Source organism: Tupaia chinensis, unplaced genomic scaffold, assembly GCF_000334495.1.
Source record: "Tupaia chinensis unplaced genomic scaffold, TupChi_1.0 Scaffold000281_1, whole genome shotgun sequence".
NCBI classification, from domain to species: Eukaryota; Metazoa; Chordata; class Mammalia; order Scandentia; family Tupaiidae; genus Tupaia; species Tupaia belangeri.
The window spans coordinates 561,132-584,351 of NW_006159764.1; the positions used below are offsets into that span (position 1 = coordinate 561,132).

General features: G+C 39.7%; 1 protein-coding gene across 7 annotated transcripts in view; it reads left to right on the forward strand.

The window, feature by feature from the left end:
- Positions 1 to 7: 7 nt before the first annotated feature.
- Positions 8 to 23,220, forward strand: part of MECOM (MDS1 and EVI1 complex locus) — a 321,050-nt gene continuing 297,837 nt past the window's right edge. For 3 of the 7 annotated variants that reach the window (XM_006150276.3, XM_006150277.3, XM_006150279.3), the window contains exon 1: positions 8 to 149. In XM_006150276.3, coding sequence (XP_006150338.1) covers positions 33 to 149 — 117 coding nt within the window. In that variant the 5' untranslated portion in view covers positions 8 to 32. The remainder of the gene's footprint in view (positions 150 to 23,220) is intronic. The other 4 variants (XM_006150278.3, XM_027772546.1, XM_006150284.3 and 1 more) reach the window with 2 other exon arrangements.

Sequence of the window (23,220 nt, forward strand, 5' to 3'; positions counted from 1 at the left end):
TGCCTGCTGAGTTTGAGCTTCGAGAGTCAAATATGCCTGGAGCAGGACTAGGAGTATGGACCAAAAGGAAGATTGAAGTAGGTGAAAGGTTTGGGCCTTACGTGGGAGAGCAGGAATCAAACCTGAAGGACCCCAACTATGGATGGGAGGTAAGAAATTGGTCTTACAGTATGAGAATTTCATGTGTTGCAATGTATTTTCAAATAGGTCTTTAAAAATGAACTTCCCTGAAAATCTCACTTCTTGATAGAAACAATATATTGCATACAGGTATAGTGTGCTAGGAAGAAACCCAACCAAGGGAATGGGCAAAGAATAGTATTAGCTTAAATAAAATACTGAGGGAAGAAAACATGGTTTTATAGTTATCATCTGGAAACATTGGTTATAACCATCCATATATAGCATTAGCAAGCCAACCAAGCATATGACATGCTTATCTTTCTTCTGAGGTGGGAGACTTGGATGATTGGAGGAAAATTGATATCTTCTATTTTGTGGCTATAAATTAATTTGGTATTACTTTAATTCTACATTTTCATTTGGTTCTTTGGTTTGCTAATGTATTTGTCTCTCTTTTAATAACCCTGCTTCCAGAATGTGAAAAATGTGCACATCATTGAATTCTGTGTTAGTTTTTTACATTCAAATTGATTTAGTGAGTAATTTATGCACCAAGTGTTTATGGAAATCTGTTGCTGGTTTCAACCATGCTTTTCATTGAGCACATCTGGCATTATCTAAGAATTAGCAGTTGTTTTAAGATTACAAAAGATAATTTACTTTTATTTCAATAAAGATATGTAGCTCTGTTATTCTTCTGAGTTTATATTTTTTGTACAGATTCACTATATATGAGTCTTCAAAAAGTTCATGAAAATGCATATTATGAAAAAGCTATGCATGGATTTCCATTTTCTTTCATGCACCAAAATAACCATGTACTTTATTACTTTAGTACACGGTTATTTTCTGTGGACTTTTTGAAGTCCCCTCATGTGTATGTGTGTACATATATGTACATATATACACATGTATGCACACATACACATTTAATTTCCATTTACTTTTGTAACTCAAAAATGTTTGTGATTAAATTATATCATCGTAATTTCTGGAAAATCTGGTTTATGTCCAAAAAACTTGTGGGCAATCTCTATATGCTTAAAAAAGTGTTTTTTGAAATTGTTATTGACCTTTGGATTCATAATATTTCAGTCAGGCAGAAATCGGATAAACTAGATTTATTTTGGTATGTTCTCTTAATATTTATGATCATTAATAGAATATCTGGTTAGCTTTTAAATAGAAATAAATATGCAGTGCCTTCAGGACTTAATTTCAACTTTTTGTCCCCTGTTTTATACGTATCACCTTGTGAAATCTGTTCAAAATGCTATATAAAAAAAAAAAGACTTTTGTTCAATTCTGAAATGCCAAAAGTTAAGACCTGGATTTGACATGATTACAAGTGAGAATTTCTTCTTTCGTTTTCTTTTTAGTTACAGCCCTGGTGAAGTTATGGTTTGGCTAGATTGCTTTTAGACATGAGAATTGATAAGAGATTTTTAACAAATCACTGTAGCATTAACTGATATGTGAGTAGAATACGTTTTAAACCAAATGCGTACAAACTTTACGTCATTACTGCTCACCTTAAAATCATGCCTATAAACATTCTAATAATAAGTAACTCATTAAACTTTTATTACAAAATCTCTAGAGTTAAACAACAAGTCCCGAACTGGTCAAGATTCTTCACAAGGCATGGAACAAGCTGAGGCTTAATAATGAAATCCTTTTGCAATTACAGGGTTAGTGCATGTGGGTCTGTACCTCTTTAAATGTAATACCTATGGATTGGTTGATGAGCCTGGGGGAAATTCTCCATTTAAAGGACATTTTAAAGTAATATATTTTTTTTCTCCTTGGAGTAAAATGTCTTCAATATTTACACAGGCAAATATGTACCTTGAGAAATGTAAAATGATTCTTTTCATTATGTCAAAACCAAGTTGTTTTTATTGCTTGAAATTCGAGATACCTTTATAAAATAGTTCATGACTTTTTGGCTAAAGGACACAAACATTCAGTCCATAAAGATCATTCTCTCCTTCAAAAATGCATTGGATGGCCAATTCAGTAGCTCTCTTCACCATTTGAATAGTTACCTTAACATTTGAGAGTGTAGGTTGTCTGCACTAAAGGTTTTCAAACTAAACCAGTGAAAGGGCTTTTTGTGATTTTGACAAACTGGTTACCCATGGAGGGACAGTTTTGTTTTGTATTCTATTTAGTTTTTTTTTTTTTTTTCTTTTCCGGTGTTAACCTAGTAAATACACAATTCATTTATTATTAACAAGGGCACTTTCACAAAGGCATTCCACCTCATGCTTGTGTGTTCATTTTATTTATTTATTTATTTATATATTTATTGAGAGGTTTTCGCTATAGGGCGCGTGCACTCGCCAGAAAGACAGAGAGAGACAGAGATAGAAAGTGAGAAATCACCCGCCAGGGGGGATGGCCACGCTGCAATCCCTTCTCCTCCATTCTCCTCTCGGGATCTTGGGCATGCACGCATACGCGCCCAGTATGAGTTTAAGCTGCCAGGTCCAGGACTCAAACTGCAGTCGACTACATGGGAGTCCAGCGACATAACCACTATTCTAACTGCTGGTCTTAATGTGTTCATTTTTTTTAATTGCCAAAAAGTGTGTGTGCTCACCACAGATAGACAGACTTAAAGAGAAGGAGAAAGTACCCTCCACGGGGCACAGGTCATCCCTTCATTTCTCCTCTTTTCGCAGTTTTGGACATCCCCACAGACATGTTCTCCACAGGTGGCAGAATTTGAAATACGGTTAGCCCTGTGATACCCAGCTCCCTTAACCGCTAGGCCACGAGGTGGCCCCGGTGTGCTCATTGCATCCTTCCCCACGACTGTAACTGATCTCCTCTTATTTAGCTATCAGATCATTTCAGTTAACTTTTTGATATTTCTATATTTTTTAAATGATAAGTTGAAGGAGAAAAAGACCTTTAGGCACCCCTCCAGAATACACACCAACAGAGGAGATCCAGATTCTGATCACAATTACTGAGGGCTGAATTAAATATTAATTAGATTCTGCACTGTTTCTCCACAGAAACTCAGCCTATCGCTAGTGAATAAATCATTGCTGTCCCCTACGTTGCTCTTTTCTTTTTATAAAGCTTCAAGATCAACGTTCTGACTGATTTGCCTCATATAGCTTTTCCTTGGTATAGAGAGAGAGAGAGAGAGAGAGAGAGAGAGAGAGAGAAAACTCGTGTCCCTTCTTATGAGTACACTAATCCTACTGAATGGGGGCTCCATCCTCGTGACTTAATTTAATTACTTTCCAGGAGACCTATTTCCAGATAGAGTTACCATGTGGGTTAAGGACTCATCAAACGATTTTGAGAGGACACAGACATTTAGTCCATAACCCAGACATTTAAAAAATAATTATTCAGTAAAAGAATGAGTGGGTGTGTGGCACGGTGGTAAAATGTGACACATTATCATGTGAGGAAGTTCTGATTCAAGGGTGAAATGTCCCCAAGTACACCAGGCATGTACATGGCTGTGATCTGGAGCTGGCCGAAGGCTGGAAATGGACCGTGGCATCAAGACTCCTGTTGGGGTACTATCTCTCTGTCTCCTCACTCATAAAATAAATACATAAATACACTTAAAAAAAGAATGAGTGGGCCAGCCAGCTGGCTAGATCCTCTACGGCTGACTATGCTGTTCGAGTACCAGACTTGGCAGCTAGGAAAACACACTAGGAGCATGAGTGTGAGTGCCCAAAATCCTGACAGGAAAGTGGAGGAAAAGGGGTTGCAGCACAGTCATCACCCAGGGGGAGGGAGCTTTCTCATGTTCTCTTTCTCCCTCTCTGCGTATCCTCCAGCAGGTGCACACACCCTATAGGAAACTAAAATAAATAAATAATTATAAAAGAATGAGTGAATGAATATGAGTGAATGCATGGCTAGATAACAAGTATAAATGAACATAGGACTATGTAACTCTCAGGGAGGATGGAAGGAGTGGAATTTAAAGCAGGTCCATGGAAGAATTTAGAATCTGCAATGTCAGTGTGGGCAGTCAAGTCACTAACGGGGTGAGTCTAGGGAAACCACTCAGAATTGATTGGTCCTTGCTTTTTCATCTAACCAATTGCTCAATAATAACTGCACCACACTTGTTACCTAACTAAGTAAAGAAATATGATCATCTTTTTAAAGAAAGTCTTTTTTTGTGTGTGAGAAATTACCTCCTGGGAGGATGGCCATGCCACAATCCCTTCTCTTCCATTTTCCTTTTGGGATCTTGGGCACACACGCCCAGCATGAGTTTTAAGCCACTGGGTCCAGGACTTGAACCACAGTCAACTACATAGGAGTCCAGCAATGTAACCATTATGACATTTGCTGGTCCCTTTTTAAACAATGTTTTAAAAAAGAAAGACCAAAGATAACATACCTGTGGGCCACCTTTCTGTTTGAGAAATAAGTTTTATTTTTTTAAATTTAATTCCATTTGTTATTATTATTATTTTTAATTTGACGAAAGAGAGAGAGAGAGAGAGAGAGAGAGAGAGAGAGAGAGAGAGAAGGAGAAAGAGAGAAAGCAAGCCATGGGTGACCATGTGGGAACCCAGTGCCTCTAACTACCACGCCACCTGCTGGCCTCTGAAATAAGATATTTTTGAAAACATGATTTACCAAAATAAATGGTCAGGTAAAATAAACCATAGATATCAGAAACTTCATTGTATGATTTTGTTTGATTTGTATGATTTTCTCTCAAATCAGTATTGATTTAATAGAAATAAACTTTAAAATGAGTATTAGAGGCCAGTGGTAGTGGCACAACAGCACTAACACAACGCTCCATGAAGCCAAGGCCGTGTGGGAATGTCCCAGGTTCGCATCCAGAGGCCTCTCCGTGCACAAGCCCTCATTTTGGCTGTCTAAGGCTGGGAGTGATTATGGTGTGAGGGGCCTGTTGCAAGTGCCTCTCTCTCTCTCTCAGGGAAGAAATCGATAAACTTAAAAATATCCTATTAAATTTGGCAGTGATTTCTACCATATGAAGCACATAATGTATCTCTCACAAAAAGATTCAGAATACTGAGTCTGTAGTTCACCAGCTAAGTGCTGTATGGAGGAAGATGGATCCCACATCGCCAACCAAGGTTCGAATCCTGGCTCTGGTGGCTTGAAAAACAGGCAAGGTGTGTGTACACATGTTCCCAGAATCCTGACAAGAAGGCAGAATAGAAAAAAATGTGATCGCGGTGTGACCTGGCATCGTCAGAATGTTCTCCCTTTTTCTCTCGTCTCTCTTTCTGCCACGTGTATGTACCCTCTGACATAAAAAGAAAAAAAATATATCTTTGGAGACTTTGGGAGTGTTTGATTGTGTCTTGGACCTGAATGTAATTTGTGATAGAATCCCTTTTCTTAGGTTTCAAATTTTATAACTACTAATTGAATGGAAAAAAAAAAAGTTCTGTTGGTTCTCATATGTTTCCTTCCAACAATGACTGTCACATGATAACATAGTGGCTGCAGGGAGAGCATGAGGAAGTGATATTCCCGAGCGATACTTCCCTGGCTCAAATCCTCCCCCTAGATCTCAGTGCCATTGAGTGATTTGGGAAAAGAGCCTTAACTCTCTGCTCCTCCGTTTAGGTATATGCAACATGGAATAATAATCGCAGCTCTCTAATTAGGATTGTTGTAAGGATAAAATGTGACATTACGTGTTACGAGCACAGCACCCAGGTGGTAGAAGAATTCAATAAATATTAACAATGACAACGATGAAAGATGTGGGAAAGGCCAGTTATTAAATTTGAGGTCATTCCATATGGGCAAGTCCAATTATTAGACTGAGTTTTATCAATTAGCGCTCTTTCCCCCTTATTTCCTAGAAGATCATGATCTTTGGGACTATCTAATTATGTAACTGAGTTTATCTGAAAAGGAAGCACTGGCTATTTTCTAATTATCAATTAAAACAAGAATTTAGGGGGCTAACCCATGGCGTGGTGGGTTAGGTGACTAGATTCCACATGGGCCACTATGTGGTTTGAGTCCCCCACCTTACAGCTTGAAAAAACACATCAGGTGCATGTGTTTGCATCTGGAGGCCTCTCTGTGCACAATCTTTCTCCATTGTCCTTGCAGGGGTGCATGCCCCAAATCCTGAAAGGACAAATGGAGGCGAAGGGATTGCAATGTGGCCTTACTCCATGGCAGATACTCTCTTCTCTCTTTCTGTCTCTCTCTGGTGATTACACACACCCTCTAGCAAACTATAAATAACTAAGTAGATAAAATAAAATTTAAAACTGAAGAAAATTAAAAAACGAGAATTCAGAAGATATTTGTGGATTTGTAAATTTATTTTTTAGCCAAAACACATCAGGGTGATTTTATACATGTGTGTGTGTATGGGTGTGTGTGTGTATGGGTGTGTGTGTGTGTGTGTGTGTGTGTGTGTATGTGTGTGTGTGTGTATGGGTGTGTGTGTATGTGTGTATTATTTTAAAAATAATTTAAAAATATTTTTTAAAAATTTGCTATAAGGAATGCACACTTACTGGAGAAACAGAGAGAGAGAGAGAGAGAGAAAGTGAGAAAGGACTCCCCCCATAGGGGATGTCCATGGCACCATTCCTTCTCGCTAAATCCAGGCCTTGGACCATGCAGTCGGCATGTGGGATCCAGCCACCTTAACCACCCTGTTCCCAGCTGACCCTCTGTACACGGGTTCTCACTGTTGTGATCTGCTGTCTCAGTCCACTCGCTAGTACTTCGGGCATATACCCCATTCCTCGCTCTTTCAGACAGGGTCTTTTGTCTGCCCAGAACCATTGTAAAGAATTCCTCCTTTGAAATATTGTTATTTAAGACATTTTCTTTACCTATCGTTGGCCATCATCAAACTCTGCAAATAGATAGCAGTCACTTGATGATGTATCAGTTCTGTGCCCAACTCCTGATTGTGTTCATCTCACTCAGAATTGTTCCAAATTAATTTGAACAGTTTAAATAGCAAATATGGACTTAGTTTTTCTTTTTCTCCCTTCAAACACATATTATTCAGACAAAGAAAAATAATGACACGAATGGACAATAAATTTCTCTTATGTTTGTTAAACAGATGGGAAGCAATAGCGGAAAGAGGTTACACTAGTCTCAGGAATTTATTAAATAATTTTCATGCAGTGCATTGACCATGCATTATATTTCAGCAATATAATCTTGAAATGTAATAATATACTGAAGGTGTACCTCCTTATATCATTTAAAAATAAATAGTTCTTACATTTGTAAGTTTGATTTGGGGTTCTGCAGTGGTGTCTTATTAGCTGAAACATGAATAGTCATTAAAAATAACGATGACAACAGTATATTTTCAAGATATCTAACGGCTGGGGTCAGAGTCAGGAGGCTGACTATCAAATAATAAATTATGTGTTTTTAGTAATAGAGAAGTGGAAAGTTTTGGAAATTTCAGCTTTATTGAGGTATATTTGAAAATTAAATGATATATTTAAGGTGTACAACATAATGTTTTGATATATGTATACATTGTGAAATGATTATCACAATCAAGCTCATTGAGATAGTCAAGGGGCCAGCAGGTGGTGTGGTGGTTAAGGTGCTGGACTCCCACATGGTTGACTGCTGTTTGGGTCCCGGGCCCAGTGGCTTGAAATTCATGTTGGATGTGTATGCATGCGTGCCCAAAATCCCAAAAGGAGAATGGAGGAGAAGGGATTGCAGCATGGCCATCCCCACCTGGGGGACAATTCTCACTTTCTTTCTCTGTCTCTCCTCAGAAGAACCTCGAACCTGAAGTCCAGTCTTTAGGCTGGACTCCGGAGGGACAATGACTTGCGCCTAGGAAGAACTAGCTTTCTTGTGAAGGGTTGGAAATCTCCTTTCTCCCACTCCCTTATACTCTGTAAATGTCACAGGACTTCTTCACCTTCCTCTTTCTCTGATGGAAGGTGTTGATGAGTTCAGCATATCTACTTATTGTTACTTTAACAACCTCTAGTACTTTCAAGGGTGTAGTCGGTAACACGGGCAGATCTGATAAGTTTTTTTTTTTTTCCTTCAATTTTTCAAGTATCAGGAGTCTTTTATTTTACTTGCTTATGACTCAAAAGAATCTGCATTAGAGTCAATCATTCTTTAAAAGAATATCAGATGACTTTCTCACAATTAGAACATCTCATATAAATTATTAGCATTCCTCACAAAATGGACAAAATGAGTTTATAAACCCTATATTCGCATCATTATTGCTTCTCTCTTTAGTCATTAAGTCAATAGTGAAACTCATAAGTTTCAAAGATAAAATATTCAGGAAAGATTCTCTTTGAATAGTCTTGACAATTGTTGCTAGGATTGGGTCAATGTGCAGGCAGAAGTTCTCCATACTGCTTCACTATTCTAGACTAGTTCACTGACATCACTGCATCAGAATATGCTATTTTGGAAGTGTTTTCCTTGTGCATAAGTTAAGAAGCAAAGAAGGGACCAGCAGTTAGCGTAATGGCTATGTCACTGAACTCCCATGTATTCAACCAAGGTTTGAGTCCTGGACCTGGTGGTTTATACTCAGGCTGGGCGCGTGTGCGTGTGTGTTCAAGATCCCGAGAGGAGAATGGAGGAGAAGGGATTGTGGCGTGGCCATTCCCCCGGGAGGTGATTTCTCACTTTCTCTGTCTCTCTCTGTCTTTCTGGTGAGCGCATGTGGCCTGTAGCAAAAACCTCTCCCCCCCAAAAAAAGAAGCAATAATAAATAATAATAATAATAATAATAATAATTCAAGTTTATCTTAGATAAGAACTGGTGTAGTTTCTCCATTTTTTTTTTGAGAGTATTTTTTTTTTTTTTTGCTACAGGGCACATGCACTTGCCAGAAAGACAGAGTCAGAGAGACAGAAAGCGAGAAATCACCCCCCAGGGGGGATGGCCACACTGCAATCCCTTCTCTTCCATTCTCCTCTCTAGATCTTGGGCACGCACACACACATGTGCCTGACATGAATTAAAGACACCAGGTCCAGGACTTGAACCGTGGTCGACCACATGGGAGTCCAGGGTCATAGCCATTATGCCAACTGCTGGTCCCAATAACTGGTATAGCTTCTCTGATCTCTAGTTTGTCTACCAAGTAGAGGTAACAACATGAAGAGAATTTGTTCCAATATTGATTAAATAGTTAGTATGGAGAAATAAATAGATTGAGGGGAATTATATGCTATTTCATTTGAATGATAACTTTTAAAAATTATTAATGCAACATCTTAGCTTCTCAAAGTTTATGTACATTGACAGAATTATATGAGAATTTTGATAAAATACTTACTTTCATATATTAATCTGTCCAACATAGTAATATCTTTTTTTTTTTTAAATCTCTTGCTAGGGGGTGTGTGCACTTGCTAGAGAGAGACAGAGAGTGAGAGAGGAAGAGGAGAAAGCATCCCCCATGGCAAGGGTCACACCATAAGTACCCTTCTCCTTCATTTCTCCTTCCTTTTAGAATTTTTAGTCATGCATATACATGTAATCAACACATTTCTCAACCTGCCAGGTCTGGGATTTGAACTGCCCAGTCAACCAGGGGGTCTAGGCTGTCTTAATCACCAGGCCATGGAATCAGCCCCCAAGGTAGCAATTTAAGAAGTGAATTAGTATTTTAGCTTATAGGTAAATTTGGTAAATAAATACTATGCTTATTTTTGCCCTGGAAACTCTTTTTGCTTTTAATTATGTAAACTGAAGCTAGATTAAATATCATTTAAAAATTATTTTATGATAGAAAATACATGAGAGAGGGAGGGAAGCAGCCTTGAGAGGGTCTTGTCTTGCTGCAAGTCCCCTTCCCTCAGCGCCCCAGCTCCTCAGGCTCCCGGGCACCAGGGCACATGTGTGTCTGCATGTCAGCCATATGCCCTCCTGCCTCACAGGGCATGTGTCTTACCACTGACCCATGGCTTTAAGAACATTTTCTGTTTGGTAATTAGTAGGATTTTCAAGCCAAAAAAAATCACAAAGAACAAAAATGGTCACCTATCATTATGACAAAGAATAATATAAAGGGACTTACGTGTGTACAAATAGACACCAAGAGCTACCTGGTAGTTATTAATTTCTTTCAGGTTGGTATTGATATAGGAAGACGCTGGTACAGAACAAGAAATTTGTCAGTGCCTTTGTATAAAAGGGATTTTGCTTCCACTGATGGAAGGTAAAGCAAACATATAGAAACAGCTTACCTCCCTAAGGAGCTTCACATCATCGTGGGGGCTCGGTCCATATGACTACAGAGATCTCAGAGGTATCTTCTCAGAGGAAAACTTAGGACCAGGCCCAAGACAGATTCAAGAACAATTCAAAGTTCATTCTATTATTGTTGGCCATGCCCGCCCCTCTCAATATCTATTACTTTCAGAACCAGGCCCTATCATACTAAAGCATTTATCCCACAGACTTTCAGACTTTCATCTCACCAGTCAAATGCTACTGAAGACACAGAAAATTCTTTGTTCCTCTTAATCGGATCCTAGAAAGGCAGCTGTAGAATGTCGTCTGGTTCAGAAATAGTGTCCAGAATCTACACTCTACAACTCTATACACAGCTTCCTGCCCCTAACTTCCCCACTACATACATCTTCTCGCTTTTTCCAATTGATCGTTGGGCTCTGTCACTCCTGTCCTTGATACCCAATCTTTTCTCTATATAACCCATATTAAACTGGCTGCCTGTGGTTCTACTTTGGCAGTAACTCCAAAAACATTTTTTAAGGCCTAATAATAACCCCATACCCTTCTCAAAAAAATCCCAAATGAAAAACTCACATTTTTTTTTTTTAAGAAACATCAAAGAAGGATTCCATGATAATATCCTGCAAAACTCAAGTCTGTTGTCCCTCTATACCTCTGCCTTTCACTTCCTTACTGTTTCAGTATGTCACACACCAGGAAGTTCCTTCTTTCAAAGATTCTTTCCTCTCAAAACTCCTCAATCACTCTCTTCCTCATGCAAGACTTTTTAATCATATAGATGAATTTATCCAGTATGGCCCTTTCCCATTTTCTAGGCTATCCAGTACCTGCGTTTGATGAATAAACAAGGAGCTAGTGCTTGATTCAAAAACGAAGACTCTCTCCTTGGGGCAGAGGAGGCAGAGAGTGCTGGTTACAGATACTCCTGTTCCGAAGCTCTCTCAGTCCTACCACACCTGCATTTAGGGCTCTCCTGATGCGTGGGGGAGGTGTCTGTATATAAGGCCGGTGGCTACTGGGCAGTCCTCTCCTGTCTCCGACCATGGAAGGTGGACGCCTTCATGCCTACCAGCACCCGGATTGCAGTATTGTTTGCCTCAGTACTGCAGCCGGCCGCCTGGACTTCCCAGGGACATGGAATGGCCCCGGAACCTCAACTGGTTGGCAGCCACAGGTGTGTGTGTGATTTTTTTTTTTTTTCTTTTCTCATTGTTTAGAATTTTGGGGTAGGAATTCAGCAGGTGTGTGGGGATGCCAGCATAGACTCTCCACCCTGGCACAGAGACTAAGCAGCTCTTAAAAAAAACAAAAAAAGGGTTTCTTCTTAGTCTCTCAACAATCCCACTTGAATGCCTGTTTTCCTGGAAACCTCACCCAGGAGCAAGACTCTGCCTAACAAACGAGTTAGAATCAAATCATCTCAGATGAGCAGGAAGCATCTTTCCAGATGAACAGGAGGAGTCTCCTCGGGTGAATGAAGTCGACAGGCAGGAGCCTGTAATTTAGTAACTTCTCAATACCGTCCCAGTCAATCTCACTGCCTGGTTCCGCCCTTCTTCTTGTTGTAGTTTAGTATGTTTGTTTGTTTTGTTTCGTTTTAACTTGAGCTGGTGTCATTGGCCGCCCCAGGTGTGTGTGTGATTTTTTTTTTTTTTTCTTTTCTCATTGTTTAGAATTTTGGGGTAGGAATTCAGCAGGTGTGTGGGGATGCCAGCATAGACTCTCCACCCTGGCACAGAGACTAAGCAGCTCTTAAAAAAAACAAAAAAAGGGTTTCTTCTTAGTCTCTCAACAATCCCACTTGAATGCCTGTTTTCCTGGAAACCTCACCCAGGAGCAAGACTCTGCCTAACAAACGAGTTAGAATCAAATCATCTCAGATGAGCAGGAAGCATCTTTCCAGATGAACAGGAGGAGTCTCCTCGGGTGAATGAAGTCGACAGGCAGGAGCCTGTAATTTAGTAACTTCTCAATACCGTCCCAGTCAATCTCACTGCCTGGTTCCGCCCTTCTTCTTGTTGTAGTTTAGTATGTTTGTTTGTTTTGTTTCGTTTTAACTTGAGCTGGTGTCATTAGGGAAATAGGAAATCATGAACTTGATTTTCTTAAAGAAGGTATTTAAACCATCCTAGACGGCCGTTGATGACAGAAATCTCTGCATTTGATTGAGACTAAACCCTAGGAGCACGGATGGAGAATCCTGTGTCGAGTTCTGCCATCTTGCTGGGGTTTCTCTAGGAAGTCACTAATCCTGGATCCCAGCCAGTTCAGTATGGGGCATGGTAAGCCTGGAGATCATTCCAGATCTTGTCTGGCCTTAGTGAAAGGTGCGGGGAGGTTAGCTACAGTAGCATTGAGGGCACCAGAGAGCTGGAGGAGAGTGATTGCCATCAGGGATGCAGCAGTGTAGGGTGAGCTGGTTAACCCTTTCCTGCTCTCTCGCTCCTCAACCTCACCAAGCACTGCATGATGGTTTCTCACAGCTAGGTCATGCTATCTAAGGAAATAGACACCTCAGATTACTCACTTTTCCTTTGCCACAGACCCTTTCCCAACTTTTCTCTTTAGAGTCACACTTGGGAGTCTTTACTTGCATACCCATCTACTTGCCTAGGTGAGGGTGTGGGCGACAGGGAGACCCCAGAATGATCTGTCCCTGGGCCCTGTACCACTCTGAATGCAGACATTGGTGAGGGGTGGGTCAGAGATACTTCCCCCACAACACACCCACATAGGATTGATGGTAGGTAGAAAAACAAAAGCTTGATGCCATTTCACCTCCATCTTCCAAAGCAAATCTCGCTACTGTTCCCTGTAGGTAATACCGTGCACCACAAGGCCGTGGCGACACATGTCAGCGAAGCATTTGTCTTGAAGGGTATGGATGGGATCTGGGAGTCATTCTTGAGAAAAAAGGGTGTCACAGATGTGTATTAGATGGTCAATAAACTACCTGCATCTTAACCTTTTATGATGCAGATATTTATTTTTAACGTGCGTTTGATCTAGTGGTATTGGCCGAGGAGAACTGGCTGTGATAATCCGAAGAATCACAGATTAAACATCATAGAAACCATTGAAACCAGTTTTACAGCTTCTGTAATTTCATTGCAATATTTTAAATTATTTTCTTTAGCGATTACTGATATATTATCTTAATTATAGCATCTCTTGAGAATCTAGTACTTTGGTAGTAATGAAGTTATAAAAAAAAAAAAACAACCCTACCATTGAGCTACAGGATACAGAAAGCCCAGCCATGTATCCAGCATTGGCTTGGAGCTTGCTTTTTACCAGACTCATTGCTTCCCTTAAGAGACAAGGAGGGATAAAAATAGCCCTGTTGCTCAGTGGATGATACTTAAAAAGAAAAAGAAGTATCATTGTGTTTAATAAGAAAGCTGACAAGCAATCATAATTCTTTCCATTAAGTAAATATGTTAGGAAAATTTATTATGAAATGACACATTATGCGAGCCAGGAATCAAAAATGACATCCTTGCATTAAATACGGTAGATGCCATTAAGGAAAACAGTCAATATGTCACTAAGCCACGGCCTGTAAAAATTAAATTGATTTGGTAAATGTAAGTAAGATAGATCTGTTTGCTTTCATCATCAATTTTGAGTGGGTGAACAGGTGATGTCACCAACCTGGGAGCGATAAAGATGCAGGACCATCTGGAAAGGCAGGTGATGAATGGGCAACTGCTTTTGGATAGTGACAGTGCTGTGGTACTTTGTCACTTGGGATGCAGTACTTAATAACTTTTCAATACCATCATAATAAATTTCACTGCCTTATTAATATAGAAATGGTGAGTTATTACCATGATGGTGAGTGTAAATAACTGGAGATGCAGCCGTCCAAAGCTGATTGTTTGGGCATGTTTCTTTAAGCAACACAGTTGACTTGTGATAATCAACCTATGTCTATAGCAGTAGAGTTTATTGCACTTGTCAGAGGAAAAAGTAGTATGATTCAAAATTATATGAAGTCGTAATAAACAAGTTTAATATATTATCAGACTTTTCCTGTAAGTTTCCAAACACGAGGCAGTAAATCATTTTTAATAATGTCTTTTCATGTAAAATAATGTCCTTACGCAGTAATAATGTCTTTTCTTAACTATTAACCAAACAGTCGACCTCTTTGTATGTTTTTTAAAGGGATTTTTTATTTGTACTTTTCAATCATCAGAACTCTGTGGAATGAAATCCTTTTGCAAATAAAGAGCTAAGGCAGGAACCTCAGGACGTTTCATTAACAAGCTTGAAAGTTGCTGAGTACGGGCTGTGTCACACATTTCTATTTTAATTGAACAGATGTACTTAAGAGTAAGCCACAGCAAACGAAATACAGACAAAATTATAAACACGTGTCACTAAGCAGCAGGCAGGAAAAGCTTCTGATGAGCATCTGTGTGTATTTTATGAAGCCAACGACTGCCACTTCATAAGTTTGTCACTGATGTCTCCAGTTTAATGAGGAGAAACAAAATATGTAGATAGGTGTAAGTTGAAGATGAATTACTAGATCAATCACTTAGCACCGTCCAGGGTGTCTGCCACGGTACAGTGGGAAAATAATTAGATCGGGGCTGCTGTGCTCATTCTTATACTGGGTGTTCAACCTGGGACAGAATATGGAAAAGTTCCTCTTTCATGTCACTGTGGTCTTTGTATTGCTTCTCAGCCAGACTGACTTTTAATTCTGACATTGTCTTTCAGGCTGCAGTCTGCCAGCCTCTTAAATGAAATGCCTCTCCTCCGTTTCTATTACTGCTGAAAAGAGAGCCAGCAGTCTATTAACAGGCAATAAAGTTCAGGAAGCCCAGGACTCATTTCTTGGGTCAGAGGTGAAAATTGCATACTAAATGAAACAAAGGTGCGCCTTGATCGCTCAAGAAGCAGCACCAGCGAGAGCACACGTGTTCTTAGCCAGAAGTCTGCCACTTAAAGGGAAAGGCATGAGCGTAATAATGTTGGCCAATGGAGTTAAGTACTCAGTTGAGAGAAATTATATCAATCTGACAAATATAGCCTTCACAGGAGATAAAGTCTCTAATGACCTTAAATGCATATATTTATCATTTAATTCAACAGGCCTATTCCCTTGGGCTTTGGACCAACGGCCTTTCCCCCAAAGTTTCGAAATTTTTTACTAGCCCAGAGAATAATGGCCATTTGTCAGAGGGTTCCAGAGCTCAACACAGTGGGAAGCAAAGGACAGGAGGGGAAAAAAAAATGGCTAATAGAGTTTCTCCACCTCGGAGAATATTAATAGGAAGTTTTATTGATGCATGAACTGCGGAGTTTTGTGGCTGAACAGTAGGTGGCACGCAGGGTAGTGAAGAAATGGGGAAATTCTAATCTAAGCGATTTTCATCTGATTTTATTAACTTCCAAATATGTCATCGGTGTACACAGCACATTAATTTGCAAAAAAGAAAAAAAAATAGGAACGCTGACTGGTTATGAAATGTGCTAGCTGAATGTGGAAAAAAGAAAAGGATCTCAGAGAATGGAAGCGGAAGGTCTCACGTCTGCTCAGGTAAAGTGTGTGTGAAACAGGAAAGCCAGGCATCCAGGGGCCCTCGGGCACGGGGGCTTTTCCTCACTGTGCTTCCTGGTGGCGACGTGACGGAGTGCATTCGTGATCGCCGCGAAGCCCCATGACTCTGTCTCCCTCTGTGAGATCGGCCCTGCCTTTGTTCCCGCTGCCGATCAGTGGCGCTTTCTCTTGGGCGTCCGCACTGGTAACCGCAGTGTCTACTTGCAGATCGATTTCTGCAAAACCGTATTATCCTCCAGGCCTCGCCTTGGGCTTTGGACCAACGGCCTTTCCCCCAAAGTTTCGAAATTTTTTACTAGCCCAGAGAATAATGGCCATTTGTCAGAGGGTTCCAGAGCTCAACACAGTGGGAAGCAAAGGACAGGAGGGGAAAAAAAAAATGGCTAATAGAGTTTCTCCACCTCGGAGAATATTAATAGGAAGTTTTATTGATGCATGAACTGCGGAGTTTTGTGGCTGAACAGTAGGTGGCACGCAGGGTAGTGAAGAAATGGGGAAATTCTAATCTAAGCGATTTTCATCTGATTTTATTAACTTCCAAATATGTCATCGGTGTACACAGCACATTAATTTGCAAAAAAGAAAAAAAAATAGGAACGCTGACTGGTTATGAAATGTGCTAGCTGAATGTGGAAAAAAGAAAAGGATCTCAGAGAATGGAAGCGGAAGGTCTCACGTCTGCTCAGGTAAAGTGTGTGTGAAACAGGAAAGCCAGGCATCCAGGGGCCCTCGGGCACGGGGGCTTTTCCTCACTGTGCTTCCTGGTGGCGACGTGACGGAGTGCATTCGTGATCGCCGCGAAGCCCCATGACTCTGTCTCCCTCTGTGAGATCGGCCCTGCCTTTGTTCCCGCTGCCGATCAGTGGCGCTTTCTCTTGGGCGTCCGCACTGGTAACCGCAGTGTCTACTTGCAGATCGATTTCTGCAAAACCGTATTATCCTCCAGGCCTCGCTCCCTGACCCCCACCCCCTTCCCTCAACAACCTGGCCATTCACGTGCCGGAGCTCCCGCGCCTGCTTCTTTGCATGTCTGCTGGTCTGTGTTTCAGGGAGGCTGCGTGATACAGCGGCATAACGCGGGGCTGGGCGCCTCGGGTTCTTGAGTTCTGGCCCCACTTCGGACCGAGGCGCTTGCAAAAGTCATTTGACTTTCTCGTCTCAAGTCGAACTGAGGTCCATTCTAGCTCTGAGTCTTTGAATTCTTTCTTTTACACCTGCGCTTTATTTCGTTTTAACCTTATGGACATGCTTTATACTGGCGTGGTTTTAGAGGTTTTATTTATAAAGGGGTAATGTTTTTGTTAGTTTTGTTCCACACCCTGGGAAGGATCTGAATGAACTTCATATTAGGTATAAAATAGATACTTGTTTCACATCTTTGGATTTTATTTAAACGTTTTTTTTCCTTCTTCTTCTGAGAGACAGTGCCCCGGTGGGGTCCTGATGCCATAATCCACTCCTAGCCTTGCTCAAGCCCTGGGTCAGAGGCACACACACCTGGCATACTGAGGGAGGTCTCTGGGCTCAAACTTGGAATCTTCATGTGGGTCAGCGTCTAAGAGAGTGGTGTTTTCCCACTGCACCACAGTCAAGCCCAATGGATTTTTAAGACCAAAGCTTTGCTTTGAGAACACAGTAAATTGGTTAGAGGTAAAAATACTATTCCTGGCATCTTTGAAAAGACACAGGTATGAATTTTATTGCGTGACTGGGCAATGACTTATTTCAGCCTCAATATTGTATACGAATACAATATTCAGAGGCATTATTTAATTCTCTGATTCTCTGAAATAGGACATTTTTTAAAAGGAAAGAAAAAAGAAGAAAAAGAAAGACGTGTAACAGACCAAAAGAGTATGGGTCTAGAGACAAAAAGAATTTATTCAAATTCTTTGCCACCGACTAGCTTTGTGACCTTAAACAAGTACCTCACTACTTTTTTGCCTCGATTTCCCTACTCATAAAATTGCAATAAAAAATAGGATTTGGCTTATGGGATCTTTGTGATTATTAAGTATAAATACTACATTGTAAAATATTCTGCAGTGCTTAGAGCATGGCTCGGTCTGCAGTAGTAAGCACTCCAAAATATTTTAATAATCATCACTCCCATTCTCCTAAAGTTGCCAGTGGTTTTTGCATTTGTATGAAGGAAGGATTGATGAATTCAGTCTTCTGACTTAGAGCTCTTTGGGTTGGCAGAGCTATTAAATCAAAAAATTAAATATTGTCCTCCTTCTTAATACCACTGGGAAGTGGTTTTTCCCTAGACCCAACACATCTGGAACAATGATGAATGTTTAAATGGTTCTTTTACTGAAGAAGACTTAGTAAGAATCTCTAAACAATGTGGAGAAGGACTAGGGATTTTAACTCTGTGTATAATTAATTTATATCTTTGTAGCATGGTGGAACAAGGTTTAGAGGTAAGAGCTCAATATTTAAACCTTCGGAAAATGTCCCCTTTAGCCCTAAGTCTCTTGATATCTTCTTCCAGCAACATCTGTTGAGAGGTTACCTGTTCTCTTCCTGCTTCACTCTTCTTTTTTTGGCCCTCATCACCTTTGTGTCTTGCAAACTGCCTCCTTGGGCTTCAGCCAGAAAAGACTAGGGCTGGTTTTCTCTAGCAGGAAGAAGTGTGATCTTCTCTAGAGAGTTGGGGGAGATCTGTGTGCTTTTATTCCAGTTCGATCTTTTCCTCAGTAAGGACTGTCATGGTATTCTGTCTGAATAACTGAGAACAAACATTCCTCACAACAGCAAGTTATCTTCATACAGCATCAATGTCTCATCTTCAATGAATAAATCATACTCTACCCATTAACAAAATGTTGACCCCATGCTATATGAAAACCATCCTCACTATCTTGTGAATTGCTTCCTTCCTGGGCCCTGCTCTGTTGGTGGCCTGTTAAATAAAAAGAACAGCTCTGAATCACTAGAATAGCATCCTAACTAAATATATTATGATGAAGTATATGAAAGTATTTCAGATAAGTGCTCATACATTTCCTAATCTTACTGTACACTGTTACTAATTTATTCTTAAATTTTCCTTACATTGTGGTATCTGATGGGTTAGTGGGTCCTGAGACTTCCTGGGAATTAACGTGGAGGGTTAACGAATGTAGATGGTTCAGAAGAGCCACTAAACGTCTCACATGTAAAACTTTCCTGTTCATCATTACCTCTGAACGTTGTGAAAACAAAAAGTATCCAAAGTTGTGTTTATATTTATTTTTTCCTCATGAAGGAAATTCCAAAATACGTGTTACTTGTAAGTGAGGGCAAGCTCTCGGACTCACAGGCTCTCAGAGGATATGTGAAAGGGTATGGAATTAAATGGCTAAAGAGCATAGCTAGAAGGAACTCTTGCCCAAAATTGAGTTAGCCTGATTGTGAGAAGGTAGGCGCTTCCTAAAGGAAGAGTTTGAAGGGTTGGACCAGTTATACAAACCCCTGCTTCCCAGGAGTATAGTTATCATAATCATTAAAACTGAATGTCAGTGTCTTCCAATATCTGCGTCATGGACTAAATTGTCATGAAGCTGCCACATTGTTTATGCATACTCTGATGTGTCCTAAGATCTCTCTTTGTATGGAGGCTTCTATTCAGAGCAATGTAGATTCAGTAATATACTTAATTAGAATGTTTAAGAAGCTAGGGTTTTTTTTTTTAAATTTGAAAAATACATCAATTTAGAGAAAACCAGATGTGAATATGATTTTTTTGGGGGTACTATTTTTAGATTTTTGTCATAGGGTGCATGTACTTGTCAGAGAGAGAGACAGAGAAAGTGACAAAATCACCCCCTCCTCATGGGGGGGATGGCCACACCATAATCCTTTCTCCTCCATTCTCCTATTGGGATGTGGGGCATCCATGCACACATTCTGGTGTGTTTTCCAAGCTGCTGGTTCTAGGACTCAAATCGTGGAGTCATCTGTGTGGGATCCAGTGCCTTAGTCACCATGCCACCTGATTTTAGCAAGAAAATTTTCACTTTTCTTGTATCTTCAAAAGCATGGACATTCTCTTTTGAAGATATTAAGTCTCTAAGGATATTGCCAGCAAGGTTGAAGTTTGGAGAATAGAGTTTGACTAAAGATGAGCCAGGTTAAAAGACACAGAAAGCACTGGATGAATTGTTCTGACTCGAATTACAGAGCTCTACCAGGAACTCCTGACCACTGATTTGTAAGGAACATTAGGGAGAATATTACAGTGAAGAATATGTAATGTCACTTGGTGGGTTTGGCTCAAAAGTCACTCATTTGAAGTTTGATTCCTTCCTCAATGGCCATCACTGGTAGAGACATGGGTCTCTAAGGGACTTTAGTTTCTGCTCCACACATTTTTCATGAAACTCATTGAGTCTCAGATGCAGTTGTAAAGTGTGATGAAGAGTCTGGGTCTTTTAAAATGTATAATCCAGCTAAGAACTTCAGAGCATGGATCCCCAATTCCTCTAATTAGAGGGCTGGGAAGTGAGACAGTAATAGTGCTGAGAATGGGAGAAGAAGTTATTTTGTCTTCATTTTCTGTGGGATAGGATGAAAAGTGCTGTCATCAGGTAAGTTGACACTTAAAATATTAAGACTTTTAAGTCACAACAGGCAGAATTGGTGGTGTGACATACTATAGGTACTGGTGAACATGCATCTATTATTATTATTATTATTATTATTATATTTTTAAACAGAGTGAGTCCTGGTAGACTAGAGTTTCTGCAGATGGGATGGGGTTGGAAGATTAGGTAGCTCCAGCTGAGAAAAAAAGGTGAAAGAGAAGCATAAATTGTCATAGTAGGATGTTCATTAACATTCATTACTCAAGGTGGTAGAAATTAAAAATAAAGCCAAAACTATTAGGTCATCGGAAAAGTCATGACATATTTCTCTGGTTTTGTGTGCAAAAAGGCGTCATGACTTTTCCAACGACCCAATAGCTGGTCACTTCTACTGTCATCTGCCTCTCCCTGACATTCTGTCAATATGGATGTGTCTGCCTCATTTCAGAAGCTCTGTATATTTCCATGCTTGTTATAACTTCTGTATGTTTATTTGTCCTCATGGAAAACTTTGTATTTATTCTCACATATATTAAATAGTAGCTATCTATTTTCATAGTTTAGACCCTACACTCTTCCTTCCTGAGGTCTCTGAGCGTAGGAGTTTAGAAAGGACAGAGAAACTATCTTTGGGCAGTTACCTTTTTGTCTACTTATCCCAGAGCTTAAAATCCTTCTGCCATTTTGGTCTTCTGTTCTATAAAAAGAAAAAGTGATTTCCTACAGTTCTAGACAAGCCATCCACTCCTTGAAGTTATAAGCAAGCTAGCTCTTAATACAATGTATAAAGCAGGGCCACTCATAGGTAGATTACAAAAATGTCAGGAGAAAATTAGGTAGTAATGAAAACTGGTCTATCTAAGTTTTTAAGAACGAGTGGCCCTGTATTTCCATGCAGAATGGAAACCTCTATTTAATAGAAGTCCTTTAGTTATTGAGATGTGTCAGAAACCCTGCCCTTTATTCTGAAGTGCCATTGTGTTAGCGCTGAAATGTAAAAATAATAAACAGCTGACATTTTAGGCACAGACTAAACATCAAGGAAATGACATTACATCAAAGCTCTTGAGAGAGTTACAAGACGACGAGATGCCAAAAGAAGAAAAGTGAGAAATGGTCGTAAAATCTTCTGTTTGTAGTAGCGGGTTCATCAGTGTAAGAGCATTTACCCAATTCTTTTATTAGGAAGCGCTTTTGTGAAAAACTTGTTTTCAGTTTGGCTTTATATAAAGCACCGATGAAGTGCAGAAGATAAAATATGGCTCCCAAGTTTTTCTTATTTTTACCCATCATAATTAATTAATATATGGTCTCCACAAGTGTATTACACACATCTTCCATGTGTCCTTGTGGAATGTCCAAAGAACACAGCAGTGAATAGCAGCAGCTTGCTTTTCCTCCTCCTCTTCCATTTCTCTTCCCTTCTTCCCTCTTCTGATCTTTATTTTGTCTAGTTTTCCTTTTGCTGATTTGATCTCTTCTTGTCCTTAGCCAAATGCCGATACAACTCTCTTTACTTAATGGTTTTGATGGAATGAATGGAGTATCCACCTAATATATGTGTCATTTTCCTTCAGAGCACATAGAGATTTTGAGCATCAGAGGGACAGTTAGTCGTTTTGAGAATGCAAGTGGGAGGCACACCTGCTGTCTGTCAGTTATGGGAGCATTTTTATGTTCTGGAAACTATCTGGAGGTGTTAAGCATGTGCTTATGAAAAAAAGACCCAGGTATCTTGAGGCCCAGAGGAAAATTTTCTTCTTAATTTAATATTACTTTATCTCTTCCCTATCTCTTGGTTACTTGGGGACCAAATGCATATCATTTGAACTTGATGTTTTAAAGATTGCACACAGGAGAGAGAAATGGACCTTTGGATCTTTCATTAGACATTTTCAAAAAGTTCCTAAGAAATATATATTATGCAAAAACTACGCATGGATTTCTACATTTTTGTGCAAGTAATAAACTCATATTTTAATTTCATTTTCCACCAAGTTTTTGAAGTCCCTTGAATGTGACTCATATAAGTATTCTCTCTGGCTCCACAGATTCATTTATATTTGTGCTTTATAGAAAAATGCTATAAAGTTTTCTAGTTTTAAAGACAACATTGCTCATTAAAATCTATGATATGTAGCATTTTAATGAACGTTAGCCATTTCTGAAGCCTATTAGTATGTAGCTGTTAGTGTTTCCAGTATTCCTAATAAAGAACCAAATTATCTAAACGATTTAATGGATACTAGTGAGTATCGGTGAACTTTTTATGGGCTTTCATGAAAGCATATTAACCATATGTTGTGTATCACGGCACAAAAAACAGAAACACAGAGAGGACTTTGGCCACCAAGGTCCTGGTGCTCTGTTGACATTGTATTTGGCAGATTTTGAAAATTCTGTGATTTTTTTTTTTTCTATGTGACACTTGTTCATTCTTCAAAAACATTTTCCTTAGCGTGAGGAATTACAGATAATTTGATGCAACAGGTTTAAGTTACCATTTTCATAGTGAAAAGAATAGCTTAGTATGATCCCGATTTTCCTTGGTTTCCTCCCATTCTCGAAAGAAGCAGAGGTATTCACATTTCTTTGTCAAACAGTTTTATAATGTCTTAAGAGATTAACAGTGAGCATGAATGAGGGCCTACGGATTAGACAACAAAAAGCCTGGGTCGTCCACTACCTTACTTGCAGATTTTACATTTTCCAGCATTGCCGGG